The 18,396-nt window shown below is 40.0% G+C and overlaps 1 protein-coding gene across 2 annotated transcripts in view; it reads left to right on the top strand.

Annotated features, from left to right (window-relative positions):
- Positions 1 to 18,396, top strand: part of MAMDC2 (MAM domain containing 2) — a 128,158-nt gene that overhangs the window by 95,294 nt on the left and 14,468 nt on the right. The window contains exons 10-11 of one of the 2 annotated variants that reach the window (XR_014796383.1): positions 15,652 to 15,745; positions 18,071 to 18,219. Coding sequence is in view for 1 of the 2 variants with exons in the window: in XM_084899516.1 (XP_084755642.1) it covers positions 15,652 to 15,745; positions 18,071 to 18,223 (247 nt within the window). In the remaining variant the exon portion in view is untranslated. Of the gene's footprint in view, positions 1 to 15,651; positions 15,746 to 18,070; positions 18,224 to 18,396 lie in introns of both variants that reach the window. The other variant, XM_084899516.1, reaches the window with a different exon arrangement.

Raw genomic sequence — 18,396 nt, 5'->3', positions numbered from 1 at the left:
TTTTTCTGATGGTTTTCTCCCTGGTTTTCTGGTGGTTTTGTCTATAATTCTAAATACTGTGTTTCTGCCTCCATTTCTTGACTCATTAACCTTAAGTATTTGCTGGCTCCCTGCTATGAAAGATAAAGAATTTAGCTTATTTATGCCTTTCTCTCTCCTCCTCCTCTTTTACTTTTCTCTCAATTTCCTTTATAGCTTTAATTCACTTAACCATCTATTTTTGGACCCACACATTTAGATAGTGTCTCTTCACAAACACTATGTAAGACGAATAAATTTTCACCCTGACATTTCCCTTTGCCTCTTTGGCCCCCTCCATTCCTCAGAGTCTCTCAGCTATACAATTGCTTTTGCATTATCGTGGCTTATAACATTTGTATTCCAGCAGGGATACCTCTGGCTTTCCCCGATAGCTGGATTTCCCAGTGGGGGCCCCCTTGGCATTTGGAAGATGGCCTTTGTGTTTGGGGAGAGGAGGGAAAGGGGCATCTCTCACATTACTGGATTCTTAACATCTGCAATTAGTGCAGCAACCCAAATTATTTCCACACATCCTCAAATGGCCCAGAGGTGCCCTACCATCCTGGATGGGAACTGTTAGTTTGTAAATTGATTCTAAAAGATAAAATTAAAAAGCCCAGCCCTCCTGCAGTCCAGTCTGGGTTCCCTGGGCAGCAGAGTTCTCATGAGGAAGCCCTTCCCTGTAAGAACCCTGGGACTTCCTATTGCTCTTAGGGAACAGGCTCTGGCATCAGTCCCCTTTCCAGCTCACCTCTTGTTCTCTCCACTCAAACTGCATTGCACCATGAATTCCTGCTGCCTACTCTGCTCCCTCTCACCTGAGGCCTCGCACACCATTTCCTCTGCCTAGATGCCTCTTAATTCAATCACAGCTTAAAGCTCACCTCCACAGAGAATCCTGTTCTTGCCCCAGAGATGGGTTAGAGTTTGGCGCACACCAGGCCTCCCATTTGTCATCTAGGAGACAGTATAACACATTGAGTAGGAACATAGACACAGGAGCCTCTAGCTTCAGATTCCCATCCCACAATCTACTGGTTTTTCGATCTTAGTTTTTAAAAAATTAAGGTGTAATTGACCTTAACATCCTAATATGCAAATGTTCATCACACCCTTGCTTCCTCCTGCCCTTACTTTGTCACACTGGGGCCAGGGTACCTGAGGCCACACACACACACACACACACACACACACACACACACACCCTCCCCCCAGCACCGGGCCAGGGGGCCTGAGGCTGCACCCTCCACCCTGTGGGGCTTGATAGAGGTGGGGCAGGCTGGGTCTGGGTCTTCCATGATTTCGAGGCACTTGTGGATAAGCAGGGACTTGATTCTGGATCCCATGGCATGCCCAGACTCTGACAGGAGGAAGGTTTTCATATACATTTTACTAATAACCTTCATAAGGACAGAAACCTTGTTAGTCTTATTTATTTCTGTATCTACAGCACTGTGCCTGGTGCAAAGTAGATCATCAGTAACATTTTATAAATTTGGTTTGGTACTTATGTACTGAATAAATAAATAGAAGAAAAATGAAAAATGAATAAATAAAATAACAAATGAGTAAATGGCTGGTAAGTGGCAGAGCTGGGATTTGAACCATGGTCTATCCAACTCTGTGGAACAGGTCTTCTTGGGTGCTCTAAGTTTTTAGCCTTGGGGAAGGCTTGTTCTTGTGCAGCTGGAGAAAGTAAGGCTCCCCACTTGCCTTGGGGTGCAGATACCTTCTGTTATTTTATTTAATTCTTACAGCATTCCTGCAGGGAGAGCAATGTATCTTCTGTTAGTTCCCTTGGCATCCTAGAATTCGGAGTAAGACTAACCCATGATCACGTTCTACTAGAAATAAATGTCTAAGCTCAGAGCTTATTGCACAGTTGTGGGAGAACCTCCCTTGCCTCTGTTTTACATCCTCACCACCCTGTCCCCAAAGCCAGTCAAGAGTTATTAGTCAGGGCCCAACCCGAAGAGAGCCAATGCCTGTATTTCACACCCACCCCCTAGCTCAAAGCCATGTGTTTCCATTTTGACTGCATCTAGCCTAACCATGGTGCTAATTTTCACTAGTTGAAGTGTTTGGTGGATATGTCTGAGGATGCTACATAGTCAAAATAATAACAACAATAATCCCTTTCATTGGAGATTATAAACTGCCTTATAAAAAGGTGAACATTATTTTCACCTTTCAGTGAGGTGCCATCTCAAACCAGAGCTGAGCTGAGTGAGGGGTAGCCTGGACAGAACTGAAAGGAAGTCAGAACTTTCAACTTGTCTCCCTTCCTCAGCCTGTTCCTCCTTCCTCTCTCCTAACCCACACGCTATCCCATCTGTGCCTCCCCAGATGCCTTCACTCCGGCTGTTTCCTTCACTTTTCCCCCTCTTAGTTCTTAACCCAGCCTGTTTTAAGAACAATGGGCTGGTTCAATGAACAACCCCCTTGCTAGAGTGCCTGCTATTCGATGGAAACTGTAATATAGAGCTCTATTTAAGGAATGATAACAGTGGAAAGAATTTCCCTGAGACCTTTCTAGCAAAGTATCTGGATGATGGATTCAGTGTAATGTTGCCACACCTACAAACGACAGTGACTTTTATTGAACACTTTCCCTGGGCCAGGCACCATACTAAGCATTCATTGGATGCTATAGCACCCTCGGAAGGAAAGCATCATAGCCCCATTTCACAGATGAAAAAAGCTTGGGCATGAAATTAAAGACATTGTTTAACAGCATACAGCTACGAAGTGGCAAAGCTGAGAGGTAAATCCAGGTCTTTTTGACTCCAGAATCCATGCTTTAAAAAAAATTACAGTTGATATTCAATATTAGTTTCAGGTGTACAGCATCATGGGTAGACATTTATATAACTGACAGGTGATTCCCCCAATAAGTCTAGTGCCCATATAGACATTACAATAACATTGACTATGTTCCCTGTGTACTACTTTATATCCTCCTGACTATACAGGTATTGTAGCTGCCAATTTGTACATCTTAATCCCTTCACCTTTTCACCCAGCTTTTTATATTATGCCTTTATGCCTTCCACATCTCTCCTAACATGGAAAGTATAGAATCAGGTGAAAATGGGAGCCCTAACTCAAGATTCCTAAAAATGTCTGAGGTTTTATTACTGATGATGAGTTGTTCTATTTAGTAGTAACTTTGGCTAGTAGGAGAGGTCAAAATTCAAGGTGGTTCAATACAGGCAGGGAGAGCAGTGGTATAGAAGGAAATGCAGCACAATGCATCAGGGACTGGGCTGTGGATTCTGCGCCACTTATGCCTAATAGTTTGGGCTAGTTTCGTAACCTTCCTGAGCTTCGCTTTTCCTCATAGGTAAAATGGGTGACTAGTATTACCTACCTCATGGGATTATGGTGAAGATCAGATTAGATGCATCATGGAAAGCCCTTAGCATGTACCTGGAACTGTAGTTAGCATTTACTAAATGCAGCTGGAGAGAAGGAGGGAGATGGGGGGTGGAGGGAGGGAGGGAGGGAGAGAGAGAGAGAGAGAGAGAGAGAGAGAGAGAGAGAGAGAGAGAGAGGGAGAAGGGAGAATGACAGATATTAGGGAAATTCTTTTCTAGCTCCTGATCCTCATAAGGTTTCATAGGCAATACCTCTATAGTACATGGATATTTCTGCATATTGATTTAATATTACTATACTTTCTTAATGAAATGGCTGCTTTTACACAATCCTGAACAACCCAAAATAAATTTTGTAATGTTTTAGAAACATTTTGAAAGGGCAGGAATTGTGAAATGGTTTTCTTGATTGGTTTTTCTCCAGCATGTTACTAAGTGGAGAGCAGGTAATCAATAATTAACCTGAAACTTCAGCACGCCAGAGAGGGTTATGAGGAGAGGCAACATTACACTCCAAAATGCTTTCCTTAAAAGCCAGATGTGGGGAGAGACTAGAGAGTCCTTGTTAGAAATTCCCTGATGATGGAGCACAAGCACCAGCCTTCATGTGCTTCAATCCTCAGTTTAACATCATGCTCCGTCCCTGTACCGCACCTATCAGGTCCTGCCATGGCTCCTGACCTGAAGCTAGTTGTCCCTTTAGCAAAGGCCGTTGAGTAGCCTGCTAATGAGAAGCACTGAGAAGAACTCAACATTTTGCTCATTAAATATTTCTTTTGGAAAACAGTGCTAAATGGCCCCTAAATGAGAGAATAGACAGGCCTTCTGTTTCATCAGGTCTGGCTTAATGGTCAGCTCAGCAGTCAGTAAAATCTTCATGGTAAACTCCTCATCTTTACTCCGTTATAGGATTAGAAAACAAACAAAATCCCAAAGTCATTTATAGATTTAGAGACAGCCCCCATCTGGCCAATCTGAAAAAAAATTTAATACTCTTTTGTTTTCACCAGGCAAGAACCTATGTCAGCACTTCTCGGGGTGTGTGCTATGGGATAGAAATTTCTTATGTTGTTCTATAGAAAGAGGGTTCTGTGGTCAAATGAGTCGGGGAAATTTTGCTTACTAGATCTCTATTCTTATACACATAAAGACTCACAATATGCAGAGTAACATTTGAAACTCTTGTAAGTGCTACATGAAAAAATCCTGTTTAAGGTACCAGTTCCTGAAAAGTACTTGATGGAGAACCCTTGTCTTATGTAGCTCCTTTTAGCACCACCCTACTATCATAGCATGTAATCCATCACCTTGAAGCTTTCTATTTCCCTGCCTAGTTACATTAATCTGTAAGCTTCTGAAGAAGATATCCCATGTCTTAGTTCTTTTTTATTTAATCATTTAGTTTAGTCCTTACTTGAGGGCATTTTTTTTTTTGCATTGATTTTTAAAGAAGGGAGGGAGAGAGAGAGAAACATCAATGTAAGAGAGACATAATCCACTGGTTGCTTCCTGCACGTACCACTAAGCCAAACCAGCCAGGGCTAATTTTTATTTCTAATGCAAACATAATTTCTGGGACAGAGTGGGTACTCATTACATAAGAAAGAGAACTAAACTCTCAAAAATGATGTGTTCTCATGGCAAGGAAGAGTAACATAAACCCATCAAAGGAAGAAGGAATATTATATTCCTGCCTTTGGACCATATAAAACTTAAGCCCTGTTGCCCAACAGCTGTGCAGTTTGTTCTGTAAGAAATTCCAGTGTGAACACTTAAATGCAAGACTATTCTGCTGGCATGGGTATAAAGACCCACATTAACATATACATGCTAAGTCTGGTTTGGGGCTTTTTATGATTATATTTATTAAAACTCCAAATTCTTCTCTTTGGAAAAACTTTCCATCCTTACATCGCGCCATCTTTCTATACCCAAAGATGGATGTGAGATTTTACAAGATCCTTTCTCAATTTTCCAGATTCTTTCTCCGACCCTGCAGCCTCCATTCTGTGCTTCTGGTCACTGATACGCTCACTTCCACATCACACTCTCCCACCTGAGGCCCTTCTGGCTTCTACCACCTTGGTCCTCTGAACCCTTGGCAGCTCCTTCCATCTGCTCCCCCATGCCCAGCCCTCCTCAGCACAGCTGAAGAAAACCAGGCTAATGAACCTCCTCCTTTCCCTCAAGCTGCTGGGAAAACCTTTTCATTCCTCTCATCTCTCGTTGTCCTTTCTTCTCATTCCCCACCCAGATGTTCAGATCCATTTTCATTCACAAGTTTTCAACTTGATTCTCCCTGCCTCCTTCTTAGGATGTGACCCCATGGGCTCATCTCCCAAACGGATGAAAGCATTCAGCACAAGTCCCTTCAGTTCTGTTCCTCTCCAAATCCTCACCTGCCTTTCTTTGTCACCTGATGAATTTGACAAAACCTTCTACACATTTTACCTCACTTTCCTTCCTCCTCTGGGACCTTATTTCATAAATTATTCCCTCTCTTGCAACATACGTTGTTCACACAAATGAACAAACCTTCCTTTCACCTTCGTACCTATTTAAGCGGCCACCCTATCCCATTCCTGTTATCTCAAATTTCTTGAAAAATGCATCTTCAATTACTGTCTGTGCTCCAGTGCATTTTCTCACTCCCCTATTCCTTGCCTTCTGACTGTGTGGCCTTCTACCCTCACAGGGCTTATCCCATTGATCTTGCTGCAGGAATCATCATGCCTGAGAAAATCAATCTCCTCCTCCTCTCCCAGTGCCCCTTCCTCGGAATCTATTATCACTCATTAACTTGTGTTTTACTTGTTTGTATAATAAAGGCTCCTATGTCTGGGATAGGAAGACTTGGCTTCAAGTCTCAACTCTGGCATTAACTATGTAGATCAGAATGCCATGTCACCTCTCTTGACATAAGGACCTGTTTTAAGAGAACTGCTAAGTCTCTTCTACCTCCTATTTTATTTTTAGGCACCTTCACGTCAGGAACTGACCTTTAACATTGTGCAGCACAGTCCTCATGGATAGCTTTCTTTATTTCTTTATTTCCTTGTATAATAATCTCCTTTTAGAAAAAAAAAATCAATGAAAGTTAAGTCTTTGATTTGGATTTCTGCTTTTAAAATCATTCTTTTAAAAGCAGAAGTCTAAGGGTTTTGAAATGTTTAAATGTAATACTTGAAAGAGAGTATAGTAAGTTTCTGGAAAGATGTATAAGTAGGTGACTATTTAATAACATGATACCTGGTTATAAAAGGATGAAGGGACCAGCAAAGCAATGTGTAGACAAGATACGTTGGAGGAGAGAAATTTCCTATCAGATTTCACGATGTCTGAGGACACTGGGAAAGAGTTGCTCCCGAACACTAATTTCCCTGCATAAGGAAAGTAGGACAACCGTGTACAACGTAGAAATAGTAGATCATTGCTCACAAAATAATCAGGACATATAGAACAGATTATAACGGTTCCATACACAGGGCAAATTGTACTGTTGAGTGGAGTACGTTTTAACATGGAAATGAATGGAGGGGCTAAGTATGGAAAAGGAGCCAACTCTTGAGTTTTTCAAGCTACACACAGTGTCTGTTGTCAGTCCAAGAATTCTACTTTAAATATGAATAAGGCAGGGTTGAGGTAGTCAGGGTTTTGTTCTCTTTCATTTCCTTCCGGATATTTGTTGAGGGCTTGTGTGTTTCAGGTCCACATATGGGGAAAAGACTGGACAGACTGATTAGCACAACTGGTAGCGGCTAACACAGCTGACAGGGATGTAGTCTTTATGTCACGGCACTCTTTTATGACTTCAAGGAATTAATTTCATGGAATATTGCTGATTACCACATTTGTCCTCACAGTACCATGCAGGTATCTGAAAAGACAGAATAGACCTTCTTTCCCCATATTTTTATTAATAAGCTTAAGTAAGCTAACATTTATTCCAAGGATTGCTTAAAACCTGAAAACACTACCTTCCACCACACTTCTAGTTTTCTAATCTTATTATTTCACAGCCTTAAAATGGCTGCATGTTAGGGATTCTTTTCCCAAGTATTCTGGATGAGGCAATGTTAGTTTTTGATACTCACAGTGAGTATCAAATCTTTAGGGATCTTCTGGTTTGCTGAGCTCATATATTAGGTGAGTATTTCTGAGCTCATAGACCAGGGAACTAACTGTAAGCTGAAATCACTTACTGGGAATTGGCAATTTAGACATAAATAAAAACTCTCTACTTTCACTTGGGGAAGAATACCTTACTTCCTTTTGCATGATATCTCCGTCCTTGTCTCCTCCTCTTGTAAGATTTTCTCTGGCTATTTTCTGCTCTGTCTTCTCAGTGTCTACCTCTAGTAGAGGTCTCTCTCCAAATGGTCTACAAGCCACTTCTCTACGGCATCTCCCACCACACCACGGATGGGCCGTGAGCTTCTATTTTCTCTTCAATGTCAGATTACACATGTATCTACACATTGCTCAAGGAGGCATTACTATTTGTGGCCTGCCTGTTTCACTTCAGTCTTCAAACAGTTGATCCTCCTTCTGTTATCAGTGTCCCTATCTGTTACTGGCAGAAGTAGAGTTCTTGTAGGGAAAATAATTTTCTGAGGCCCCCACAGCAAAAGGAGGTATTGTGGAATGTTTTATAGATGATGTAAGATTAAGAGGGTTTCCTTATAAGGTCCCATCTCCCTCCATCTCATCACGGACAAAGTCCAATCTTGTTTTCAGCAGTAGTCTCTACTCCATAGTAAAGCACAGTCCAGTCTAGCATCTGGCTAGCTTAGCCTGCAGTCTATTGTGTGTGAGGTCCACGTGGTGATGGGCCATGAGGCTGCTTAAAGCCACATGGCTATCTAGTGTATGGGCAAGTGTGGGTCACTCTTGCTCTGAGACCCATATTCATCTCCATGGCCATGTGCCTTAGGCATGTACCCTCACTGGGAATCAAACCAGTGACCTCCTAGCTCATAGGTCAATGCTCAACCATGGAGCCACACCAGCTGGGCAGATATATTTCTAGATGGCATTTCAATTACATTCACCAAACATACAAAACTTTGGCCATAACAATTGTACTTGTAGGGGTTTATCATCAGAAAATAACTATTATGCACAAAGATTTAGCTACCAAAATGCATCTCAGCAATAGTTGTAAAAAGTTGAGAAAATGGAAACTGCCCAATTATATACCAGTAGGGGTTGATTTCCTAAGTCGTGGCATAGTTTAAAAGGGTTTAGTGTTACATGAGCTTTAGCCACAGCTCTTCATCAAGTCAAGGATCTATACTTTGCCTCGGAGATCAATGAAAATAAGGCCAACAACTGTCTCCATGTCTCAGACATGAGTAGGGCAAAGCCAGTATTCCTGCTAGAGTGTCTGCTGTCTCTCCTGATTCTGGAAAAGTTCATCCAGGGCAGGAATGAGCTCTTAAAGGTCAAGACAAAGACCTAGAATCTTCCTTTTGTGCTCTATTTATTGATTGCTCTCTGCCTGTCTTCTGGGAGGACTGATATTTTTATATCTCCATCCAAGGGAGCCACAACAATAGTTATGTATTATGATGTCCATCCTTGGACTTGACAATTAAATTGGTCAATACATTACATTAGATTACATTACATTACTCTGGAGTGTATTTGGTCAGGTCTTCCCTAAGGGAGGTGGGTCAGAGATAAACATTGTATGTGCACCCAACATTGTTTTGGTCAGACCCCATACCCCCTGAAGAGAGTACGTATGTAAAAAAAAAAAAAAAGATGAAGGCATTTGTATCTAATTTCCTCCAGTGATGATATAAGGTTTATTGAAATAATTAGATTTAATAATGTCCTCATTATTAGAGTGTGGAATTAGGCTCTAAAACACTAAAACTCTTACCTTTGTCTCGTGTTCATTTTTTGGAGGCTTTTCATGTATATTTTCCATTAGGATCCTCAATATTAATTAAGTAGGATTAGGTATCTGTGTCTCACAATGAGAAGAGCAATCAAACAGACCTTGGCAATCAAACAGACCTTGCTCCCAAAACAATGAAAAGGAAGTAAAAATGAGTACAAATATAGATAAGGTTGAAGGTGTGGAGATGGGAATTTGAGGAGATGCTTTTGTAAGGACTTAAATTTTCAGTATGGAGCATCAGCTGAGGGAGAGAAGGACATCACTGAGATGCTACAGAGAGGAGAGATTGCTGACTGAGAGGAGAGGTTGAAATATGCTGTATATTTCATGCCTGGGGATGTAGTTGGCTGTTATGTGACCTTGAGCTTATGTCACAGGGGCCTTTTCCTCATTCTAAAATAATGACTGATTCTGATGTCTCTTCTGGAATCTCTCCTCCCTTTACAGTGACCAAAATATTTAAAAAAAATAATGTAGATTTCTTAAATGGGTGAGCTGAGAGATCTGGATATTAACCAGAATTTAATCTGGATATTAACCAGCAAAATAGCAAGTAAAACTTTGCAAATCAGCAAGTGTACCACAGCTTGTCCTCCACCCTGGAATGGAAGCTCTTGTGAGCAGAGAGACTTCTGCTGGGAGAAGCGGGAAGCTGCTCAATTTTTATTGCTTGTCAAAGCCAAAAGTTGAATTAAATCAGATAAGACTTTTGAAAAGAAAAAAACAAAACAGATGGCTCATATAAGAAAAAAAAAGTGTTGGTCAGCTAAAGACATTTAAAAACACATGTCATTCTGCCTTTTGTGGGTTCTGAAGACTAAATATAGTATCTGCAGGAGGCTTGCTATTACATGTTAGCCACTATTTCCCAAAACATGGCTGTGATTCTAAAAATGCTAACGTTTCATACTCATTTTTCTAGATAGAGCTACACTCACCCTGTCTTTGGGGATTTGTGAAAATTAGTTAAGTGTTTTAACATTTGAATTTTTGTTTTGTTTTGCTTTGTGGTTTTGTATTTTTAAAATTATATTACAACTTATTGTCAAATAGTTGCATGAATGCAATTTCACTATATAGCATATCCTACAATTGTGTCAATAGCATCTTTATGAAAAGCTCTGGGATTTCACTGACTAGATTACAGTCATTTTGTGAATAATTATTCCATCTGCTCTGTAGTTGCCATATCCAAATTTATCTGTGCAAGGGATTCCAAAGGATTTTAACCTCATCAGAGGAAAAGTTAAATTTAACCCAGAATCAACTCTGTGGCAAATTGTTGAGGTCCACCATGTATAATAAACGCCTAACTACGTTTGTTTTGTGAACATGGGTAATTTATGGTATTGTCATAGGATTGAAATGCTCCTATGTGAAGATAGAAGGCCATTTCTGGAAGCTATCATTCACATGCTAATTATAAGCCTAACTGGGGCTATCCAGTTGGTAAAATAAATAGTGGACTAACCCAACAACCTGGCCAAGGCCAACTATGTCTACCCAGCAGACCATGGAAACTACTATAAAGACAGTGGTGATATTGGAGGGGGGAGAGGAAGGAGAATATAGTGAAAAACCAGTTAACATAGCCTGTGTTTAATTCTTTAATGCAGACAACCCTTTTTAAATGCACAACAAAGGTTTGCGGTGTATATTCCCTATCTCCCACCAAAGCTTGATTTTCTCCATCCCTTAACAAAATCCTACTCATTGTGTTGGATTGTCCTCAAACTATGAGACTTCATAAAGTTAAGATCAATAACCCCTAATACTTTAAAAAATCCAATCTGACTTGGTTTGGAAAATAAGCTCCTGACATATCTGTTTCTCTACTTTTTCTTTCCAAGGTGCTTTAACCAGGAACTTTTATGGACTTTTACTGATCTAGGGGAAGTCTAGCCCCTCTGACTAACACAATCTTGTGGTTGGGTTTCTATACAGTCCCCCTCTCCACCCCACTGCTTCTCCCACATTTCAAAAAACTTTAGAAAATAGTTGGAGACTTTGCTCAGTTATTTTTTAGGATTATGTTGTTTTGAGGGAGTAGATCATTCTTTTTCAAAAGAGAGAAGGATGAAAACAAAGAAGATATTCCATTGCCCTTGGACGATGTGCAGTTTTGTGAACAGGAAATTGGACAGTAAAGCCCTGCTAATCTCAGGGATGATGATTCAGTTCGGGTGTTAGTACATCTCCCTTGCTTTTATATTCTTTGACTTTTGTTTCCAGGGCTTGGAGATATTTCATTCTTTATTTGAACCACTCCCCAGTGATGTGCAGGAGAGAAAACCAACTCAATCTAGTCCACCTTTAAAGTAGAAACAACTGCTCTGTTCTGACCTGGGAGAAGAAATAGGTTGAAAATAACAGTGACTCAGATAATGAGGTAACAGATCTGAAAGTGCCAGCACAGGAAGGACACAGAATAGGAATTTAATAAATGGGGTTTTATACACAGTACAGCAGTTTCTACCACCCTGGACCAGAGGAGATTTTGTCTCCGCCCCAAGGGTATTTGCCAGTGTCTGGAGACATTTTTGATTGCCATGACTTGGGGGTGATACTGGCATCTAGCAATACTGGTAGCAGCTTACTATGTCACAAACTACCCTAAGTTAACCCCTCCACCTCAATTAGCCCTTACAATGTAGCATGGCAGTACAAGAATTGGAGCTGACATTATCAACATTATTAATAGCGGGGGGCAGACCCAATGTGATAACCAAAGACCAGGGTTGCTGCTTAATACCCTACAATGCATAAGGGAATACCCTACAACAAAGAGTTATCTGAACCTGCAAAAGTGCTGAGATTAGAACACCTTACTATAGATAAATGTACAATGTCTGCTTAAGTAGTAAGTAATAGTGTTGATCCTTACTTGATTATATTTAAAAGTAATTGCAAATACGTTTCTGTAGCTCTCCATTCAATGCCTGTTTCCAAAGTTAGTCTAGGTAAGATTCCTCAACAATGAATAGTCTCTATCGAACAAAGCTTGTAAAAAGTATCACCAGTGCCCCAAACTGGAACCTTTAGCGCACTAAAACAAAGTGATTTATACAAATCTAATGTGCCTCTAACTTTTAAGAGATTTGCATAAAACCAGGAACACCTATCTACAAGATATCATTTTCCTTCATCCCTCTTCTTCCCTTTCTCAAGTAGATATTAATATACACGCAAGTGGCCTAGGATTTTTCCTCAAGTCTTTAGAAATATCCCACTTGCTTTGAAATACTGCCTAAAATGAAATAAACACTCTTTTTTTAAAAAAGATCTAAAAATAAAAAGGGGTTGATTCCTCAAGAATTTAGGCCAATTCCATTCTTGTCACATTCTTAACTGGACCCAGAGACAGAGTTCTTAAGAGCAGACTAAGATATTTGGCTTCCCCTGTGTCCTGTGACAGCCAGACCCCACCATCAGCTTGCTGTGTCACGTATTACCTAAAGTAACCCCTCCACCTCAAGAAACCCTCACAGTGTAAGATGGTGGCTCAAGAATAGGAGCTGACATTATCGGCATTATTAATAGCAGGTGGAAAATCCAGTGTGTTAAACCAAACAAGCTGGTCCTGTCATGTGTCTTTTGTGTGTGTTGGAATGCTGACAGACAACTGCCAAACAGATTTGGGGTTTGAGAGCAGAGTTTGAATCTAATCCTTAGCTGACTGACTGTGGGCCTTTTATCAGACAGAACAGCATGTGGTATGGATGGTAATCTCTGTGCAGAGAGAGTTCTAAGAACAACCCAGTGCAGTTCCAGAACATCTTTAGCATTTCACGTAACCCACTGTGGCAGATCACAGATTGCTTGGAATGCTCAAAAGGAGCCAGGAAGTGCTCTCCAAAGAAACTTTCTGCAGTGAGGAAATGTTATGTATCTGCTGTGTCCAGTTCAGTTGGCACTAGTGCTGTGTGGCTATTGAGCATTTGACATGTGACAGTGTGACTGAAGAAATGCATTTTTAATTTTACTCCGTCCTAGCCACTATCAGAAAAAAACAATGCCAATCTAGGACACACAGACTCATTTTTCCACATCTTAATTATAGATATCCTGATTCCTTTTTCTATTTAAAAATTTATTTTAAAAATTATAGAATGTTTAGAAAATAATGTTGGTCCCCACAAAGGTTGGTCATTATATAGAGTCAGTAGACCAGGATCAGAAATAGCCTTTCACCTCTTTAGAGCGAGTTGATCACCCATAACCTGACTCTTCCCCTCAGGGGATGGGTGTCACATTTCCTGCCGCTCATCTGCTATGTTTGTAGACTTTCCTTCTTTCAATCTTTGCCCTGCTCTGTGCTAGTGATAATTCTAATGCCAATCCAGTCTAGTAGGAATTATGCTTCTAATTCTAGATCCTCCCAATCCTGGAGTAGGGTGCCTGCTTATCACATTGCCTTGCCTCTAGCCCAGTGGTTCTCAACCTTTCTAATGCCGTGACCCTTTAATACAGTTCCTCATGTTGTGGTGACTCCCAACCATAAAATTATTTTCGTTGCTACTTCATAACTGTAATTTTGCTACTGTTATGAATCATAATGTAAATATCTGTGTTTTTCGATGGTCTTAGGTGACCCTGCTAGTGGTTCTCAACCTCTGGGTCATGACCCAGAGGTTGAGAACCACTGCTCTAGCCCATCCATAGTCTGCTGTGCTGTATTATGTCTTCATCGGCTAGAATAGTGGTCGGCAAACTGCGGCTCTCGAGCCACACGTGGCTCTTTGGCCCCTTGAGTGTGGCTCTTCCACAAAATACCATGTGCAGGCATGCACGTACAGTGCGATTGAAACTTCGTGGCCCATGTGCAGAAGTCGGTTTAGAAAATAAGGGGAAATTCTGTTTACTCCTCCTAAATTCATGAGCCTAAGATAATTGTTATGAATTTGGTCAGTTTTCAAGGTTGATTTCTATGTATTTTTATATGAACTAGATATTTTGTCTTTATTTCCTGTAACCAGCTTTTTCTACTTAACGTTATGAAAGGAATATATTTCTGTGTTACTAAATAATATTTACAAACTATCAAAACTAACAGCTACTTGTTTCTTAGATTGTGGATCACATTTTGTTTCCTCTATTTTTAAAATGTTTGGATTGTTTCTTTCTTTTTTTGTTTTTATGGTCATTATAAAATAAAGCTGTAGTAAACATATGAAACAATATTTCTTCACTTTAGAATGCATTTACATGCTAAATGTTTGACTCTTAGGTAATGATGAATCATTTCCCTCCCACAGATTCAATCTACAAAAGTACTTTTCACTGTTCTTGTGAAATTTCACTATTCTTGTAAAGCTTCTACAAGACTTTTCTCTCTGCAGTATAGTAATTGAATAAATTATGAGATGATTAGTATTCCTTCCCATATAACAAAAAAAACTCCTAATACAACATAACTACACTCAGGGTTGATGGCACAGATCTTTGCTTTGCTAATAAGTTCCCAGGCATAAATCCGGCAAATAAAATAATTCACATGTTCAGATAATTTGCAGACTCTCTAGAATCTCTAAAGATGAGAAAATTAACAAGGTTAAAAATTTGTTTTTATGTTCTTCCCTGTAAATTTACTTATTTATAGTGTCCCATCTCCAAACTAAATTTTTTTTTATCATTTAAAGCAATATAAATATAATCCAAGTAAACTTGGACACATCTTAATTATGCTGAAGATCTTGGCTGAAGACATTTTATATTTTGCATACTGGAAAATTGTCATCTGGCTTTTAAAAAAATTCTTTTTAAATAAATTATATATTCTTTTGGCAATGATCAACAAACAAAGGAATCCTACTGATAACACAGAAGAATTTAATATATAACACACTGAATATTATAAGCCAAAAAATCAAATGCTCTCATTATTTATAATTTTGATTTCAGCTTCTGTTGTATCTCCCTTTGTCTTTGAGTTAAGATTTGTATTTGAGAAATTGAATTTGGATTGAATGAACTTGTGCTAATTAAACATTAGATAATGTGAAGCAGCATTGTAAACCATGAAGTACAGTACAATGAAAATATAAATGACTTGAAAAGTGCTCTTTGTTCATCCTATATATCATCCCCCTATCAACTCTTTAAGAACACAAACTAATTTAACATAATGCACAATATAACATTATGAGCTTCACTCTGCTTAAAAAAAAATAATAGAAGTAATTCCAATATCATACATAAATGGCTCGCCATTACTCGTACCACTGTGGTCTGTTGCTCATATGTACAGTGCAGAGGTGTCTGCTGCTTGTTTTTGTGCACCTGTTGTGCTAAGAGTTTCTCATTTTTAGTTAAGAGAATTCACAGTCTTATTTTTATAAATTGCAGGTGGTTTTCATGAGCTTATGCAAAAGTTTTTGGGACTGTGGACTTGTAGCCCTGGATGACATTACAATAGAATTGGGAAGCTGCCGGTCTCCAGGTAAGATGGCCATCTCTTCAGCTCTCTCTGTCTCCCTGGCCTATACAAGGCATTTCTTATTTCTCTAAAAACATACAACATACATTTAATCTGTGCTGGTCCATCCTTTGCTTTCCAGAAGTGCCTTTCTACAGAGCAGTGGGATTTAGAAATGAAGACTCAAATGCAATGTGAGACTTTGTCCCTCATATTCTCATCTGTAAGAGAGGTAGTAATACCTACCTGAATATTGGGGATAATGCCTCAAAATTCTCTAACATGGGAACTGGTACAAAGCAGTGCATGCTTTAAAAACAAATATCCCCTATTATAGTTACTATTGGTATTTGTATTATCAGTGTCATACAGAAATGCAGATTTTCAACCAATATGGATGAAATTTTTTAAGAGCTAAATGTTTTAAGAACACAAAATAATTTAGCATTATACACAATATAACGTTACAAGCTTCACTCTACTTTTAAAAAATAATAGAAGTAATTCCAATGTCATATGTAAATGGTTCGCCATTACTCACACCACCATAGTGTGTCATACCCTATTTCCAGGTAAGATACTAAACATATACAAGGTTGGGGGAAAGTGGGTCTACAGTTGTTTGTATGGAGAATAATCTACACTAATAAAAGAGAAAAATGCTATGTCCACTTTCGCTATGTCCACAACCAATCAAAGTGAGTATGCAAATTAACCCAACCAGATGGAGGTTAATTTGCATATGCAGGCAGGAGCGGTGTGAAGCCTACTATGAGGGGAAGAGGGGCAGCAGAGGGAGCTACTGGAATGGTGCTTCAGACAGTACTGAGGAGGCTCTGGGCGGCTCAGGAGCAGGGACTGGCTGGCTCCCGGGCAGCTGGGGTGGGAGCAGAAACTTGCTGGCTCCCGGGCGGCTGGGAGTGAAGCCAGGGGCCTATTCTTGCATGAATATTGTGCAATGGGCCTCTAGAACAATAAATAATAAACAGTAATACAAGAATAAACTGTGTGTTTCATGTACTCACAGCTGTAAACCTACCTTTGTTCCCGTCTGTAATTTTAAAATGATAATGTCATAAATATTTTCAAAGCAAATTAAATGACAGCAGAACAATGGGCCACGCCTTGATGATAGTGACAAAATAAAGATGACAGCTATGTGTTGAGCATTATGTGTAATGAGAAAAAGGATGGATGCTTCAACCCAGATCATTGGTCTGTATCTACTAATTACCATGCATCCTAAATCATGGGGTATCCATTTATTTAACAATCTGGCAAAAGATGGTAGCAATCTGGCACTGTAGAATAATCTCCATGTTTATTTAATTAAAAGACTATTTGTTTTTAGTCCCTTGACTTGGCAGGGCATTGCAAAGACAAGGCAAAGAAGAACAAGATAAAAATCTCCACACGTATGCTGCAGAGAAGGGAATGAAGCTTCATTAGCTTATCTCATATGCAAAATAAAATAAAGTAAAATAGTTATCATGCAAGAGATGTGAAATACAGCCTATTTACTAGAGAAATGTGCTAAGAATCTGAATGTAGAGGAAGTCCCCAGTAAGTTGGGAGGTGGAACCATCCTACTAATGATAATTATTAAAATTATTGAAGATAGCATCTGAAGAAATAAAATTTGTTTTTAGAAGTAGAAAATAAGGCTTCAAGTAGCAAAACACCAAAATTAAATATTCATTTAGCTAATATGCATTGAGAACCCCATTTTCTAAAAACTTTATATACATCGCCTCATTTAATCCTCATAACCCATGAGGTGGATAATTAACACCCCCACTTTACGGGTATCAGTGGTGATGCACACAGAAATTGGAGTAACCTGTTCCACACAAATTAAGCGATGCCTCTAGATTCTAGAGCCTAGAAACACATTTAGTTCTCTCAAATTCTTCCTCTCCTCCAAAGCAACTCAGAATTGTCCCGAGGACTCCCTTCACTCATCCTGGATTTTGAAGATAGCTCCTGCATTATGCATTTTATTATCTTCCACATTTCCATAAAGGCAATATACCTCCAGTGTTCGGAGCTTTGTAAACTTATTCACATGAATAAATTCACAATTCAGTTAAAGTTTCTTTCTCAAAGTAGCCCAATCATTTTGAATAGGCATTTCTATTGTTCTCTGCCTCTGATGGCAGGGCCCATGGTGGAGTTCAGGCTCTAACCAGAGGCAACAGGTGGTGGGCTGCCGGGGTGGAGGGAGGGGGGCTCCCTCTTCATCAGCATGGCATATGGCCAGGCGACACTCAAACCTGCAGAGTGGGCTAGCCTGTGGGAGAGCCAGGGCCTGCATATTCACTGAAAGTGCCTCCTGCTGTTTTCTTGCAGAGAAGCTTCCTTCTGCGCCTGGAGAATGTACCTTCGAACAAGATGAATGTGCATTTACTCAGGAGAGGAGGAACCGGAGCAGCTGGCACCGGAGGAGGGGAGAAACGCCCACCTCCTACACGGGACCCAAGGGAGACCACACTACTGGGGTAGGTGAGTTACGCCACAGGGTGCTGTTCCCTAAGGAAACCTAGGATGGCATTCTAGGGGAGAGACACTGCGTTGTCATGTGCAAATTTACGTCTTGTGTCTAGAATGTGCTACAAACATAATTCAGCACACAGGGGATGGATAATTCAGCATGTGCATTTAAAATTGCTCTTTTC

This window comes from Pipistrellus hanaki, assembly GCF_964339955.1.
Source record: "Pipistrellus hanaki genome assembly, chromosome: 11".
NCBI lineage: Eukaryota > Metazoa > Chordata > Mammalia > Chiroptera > Vespertilionidae > Pipistrellus > Pipistrellus hanaki.
Note: the sequence above shows the minus strand (reverse complement) of the source record. Positions and strands in the feature narration are given on the sequence as shown.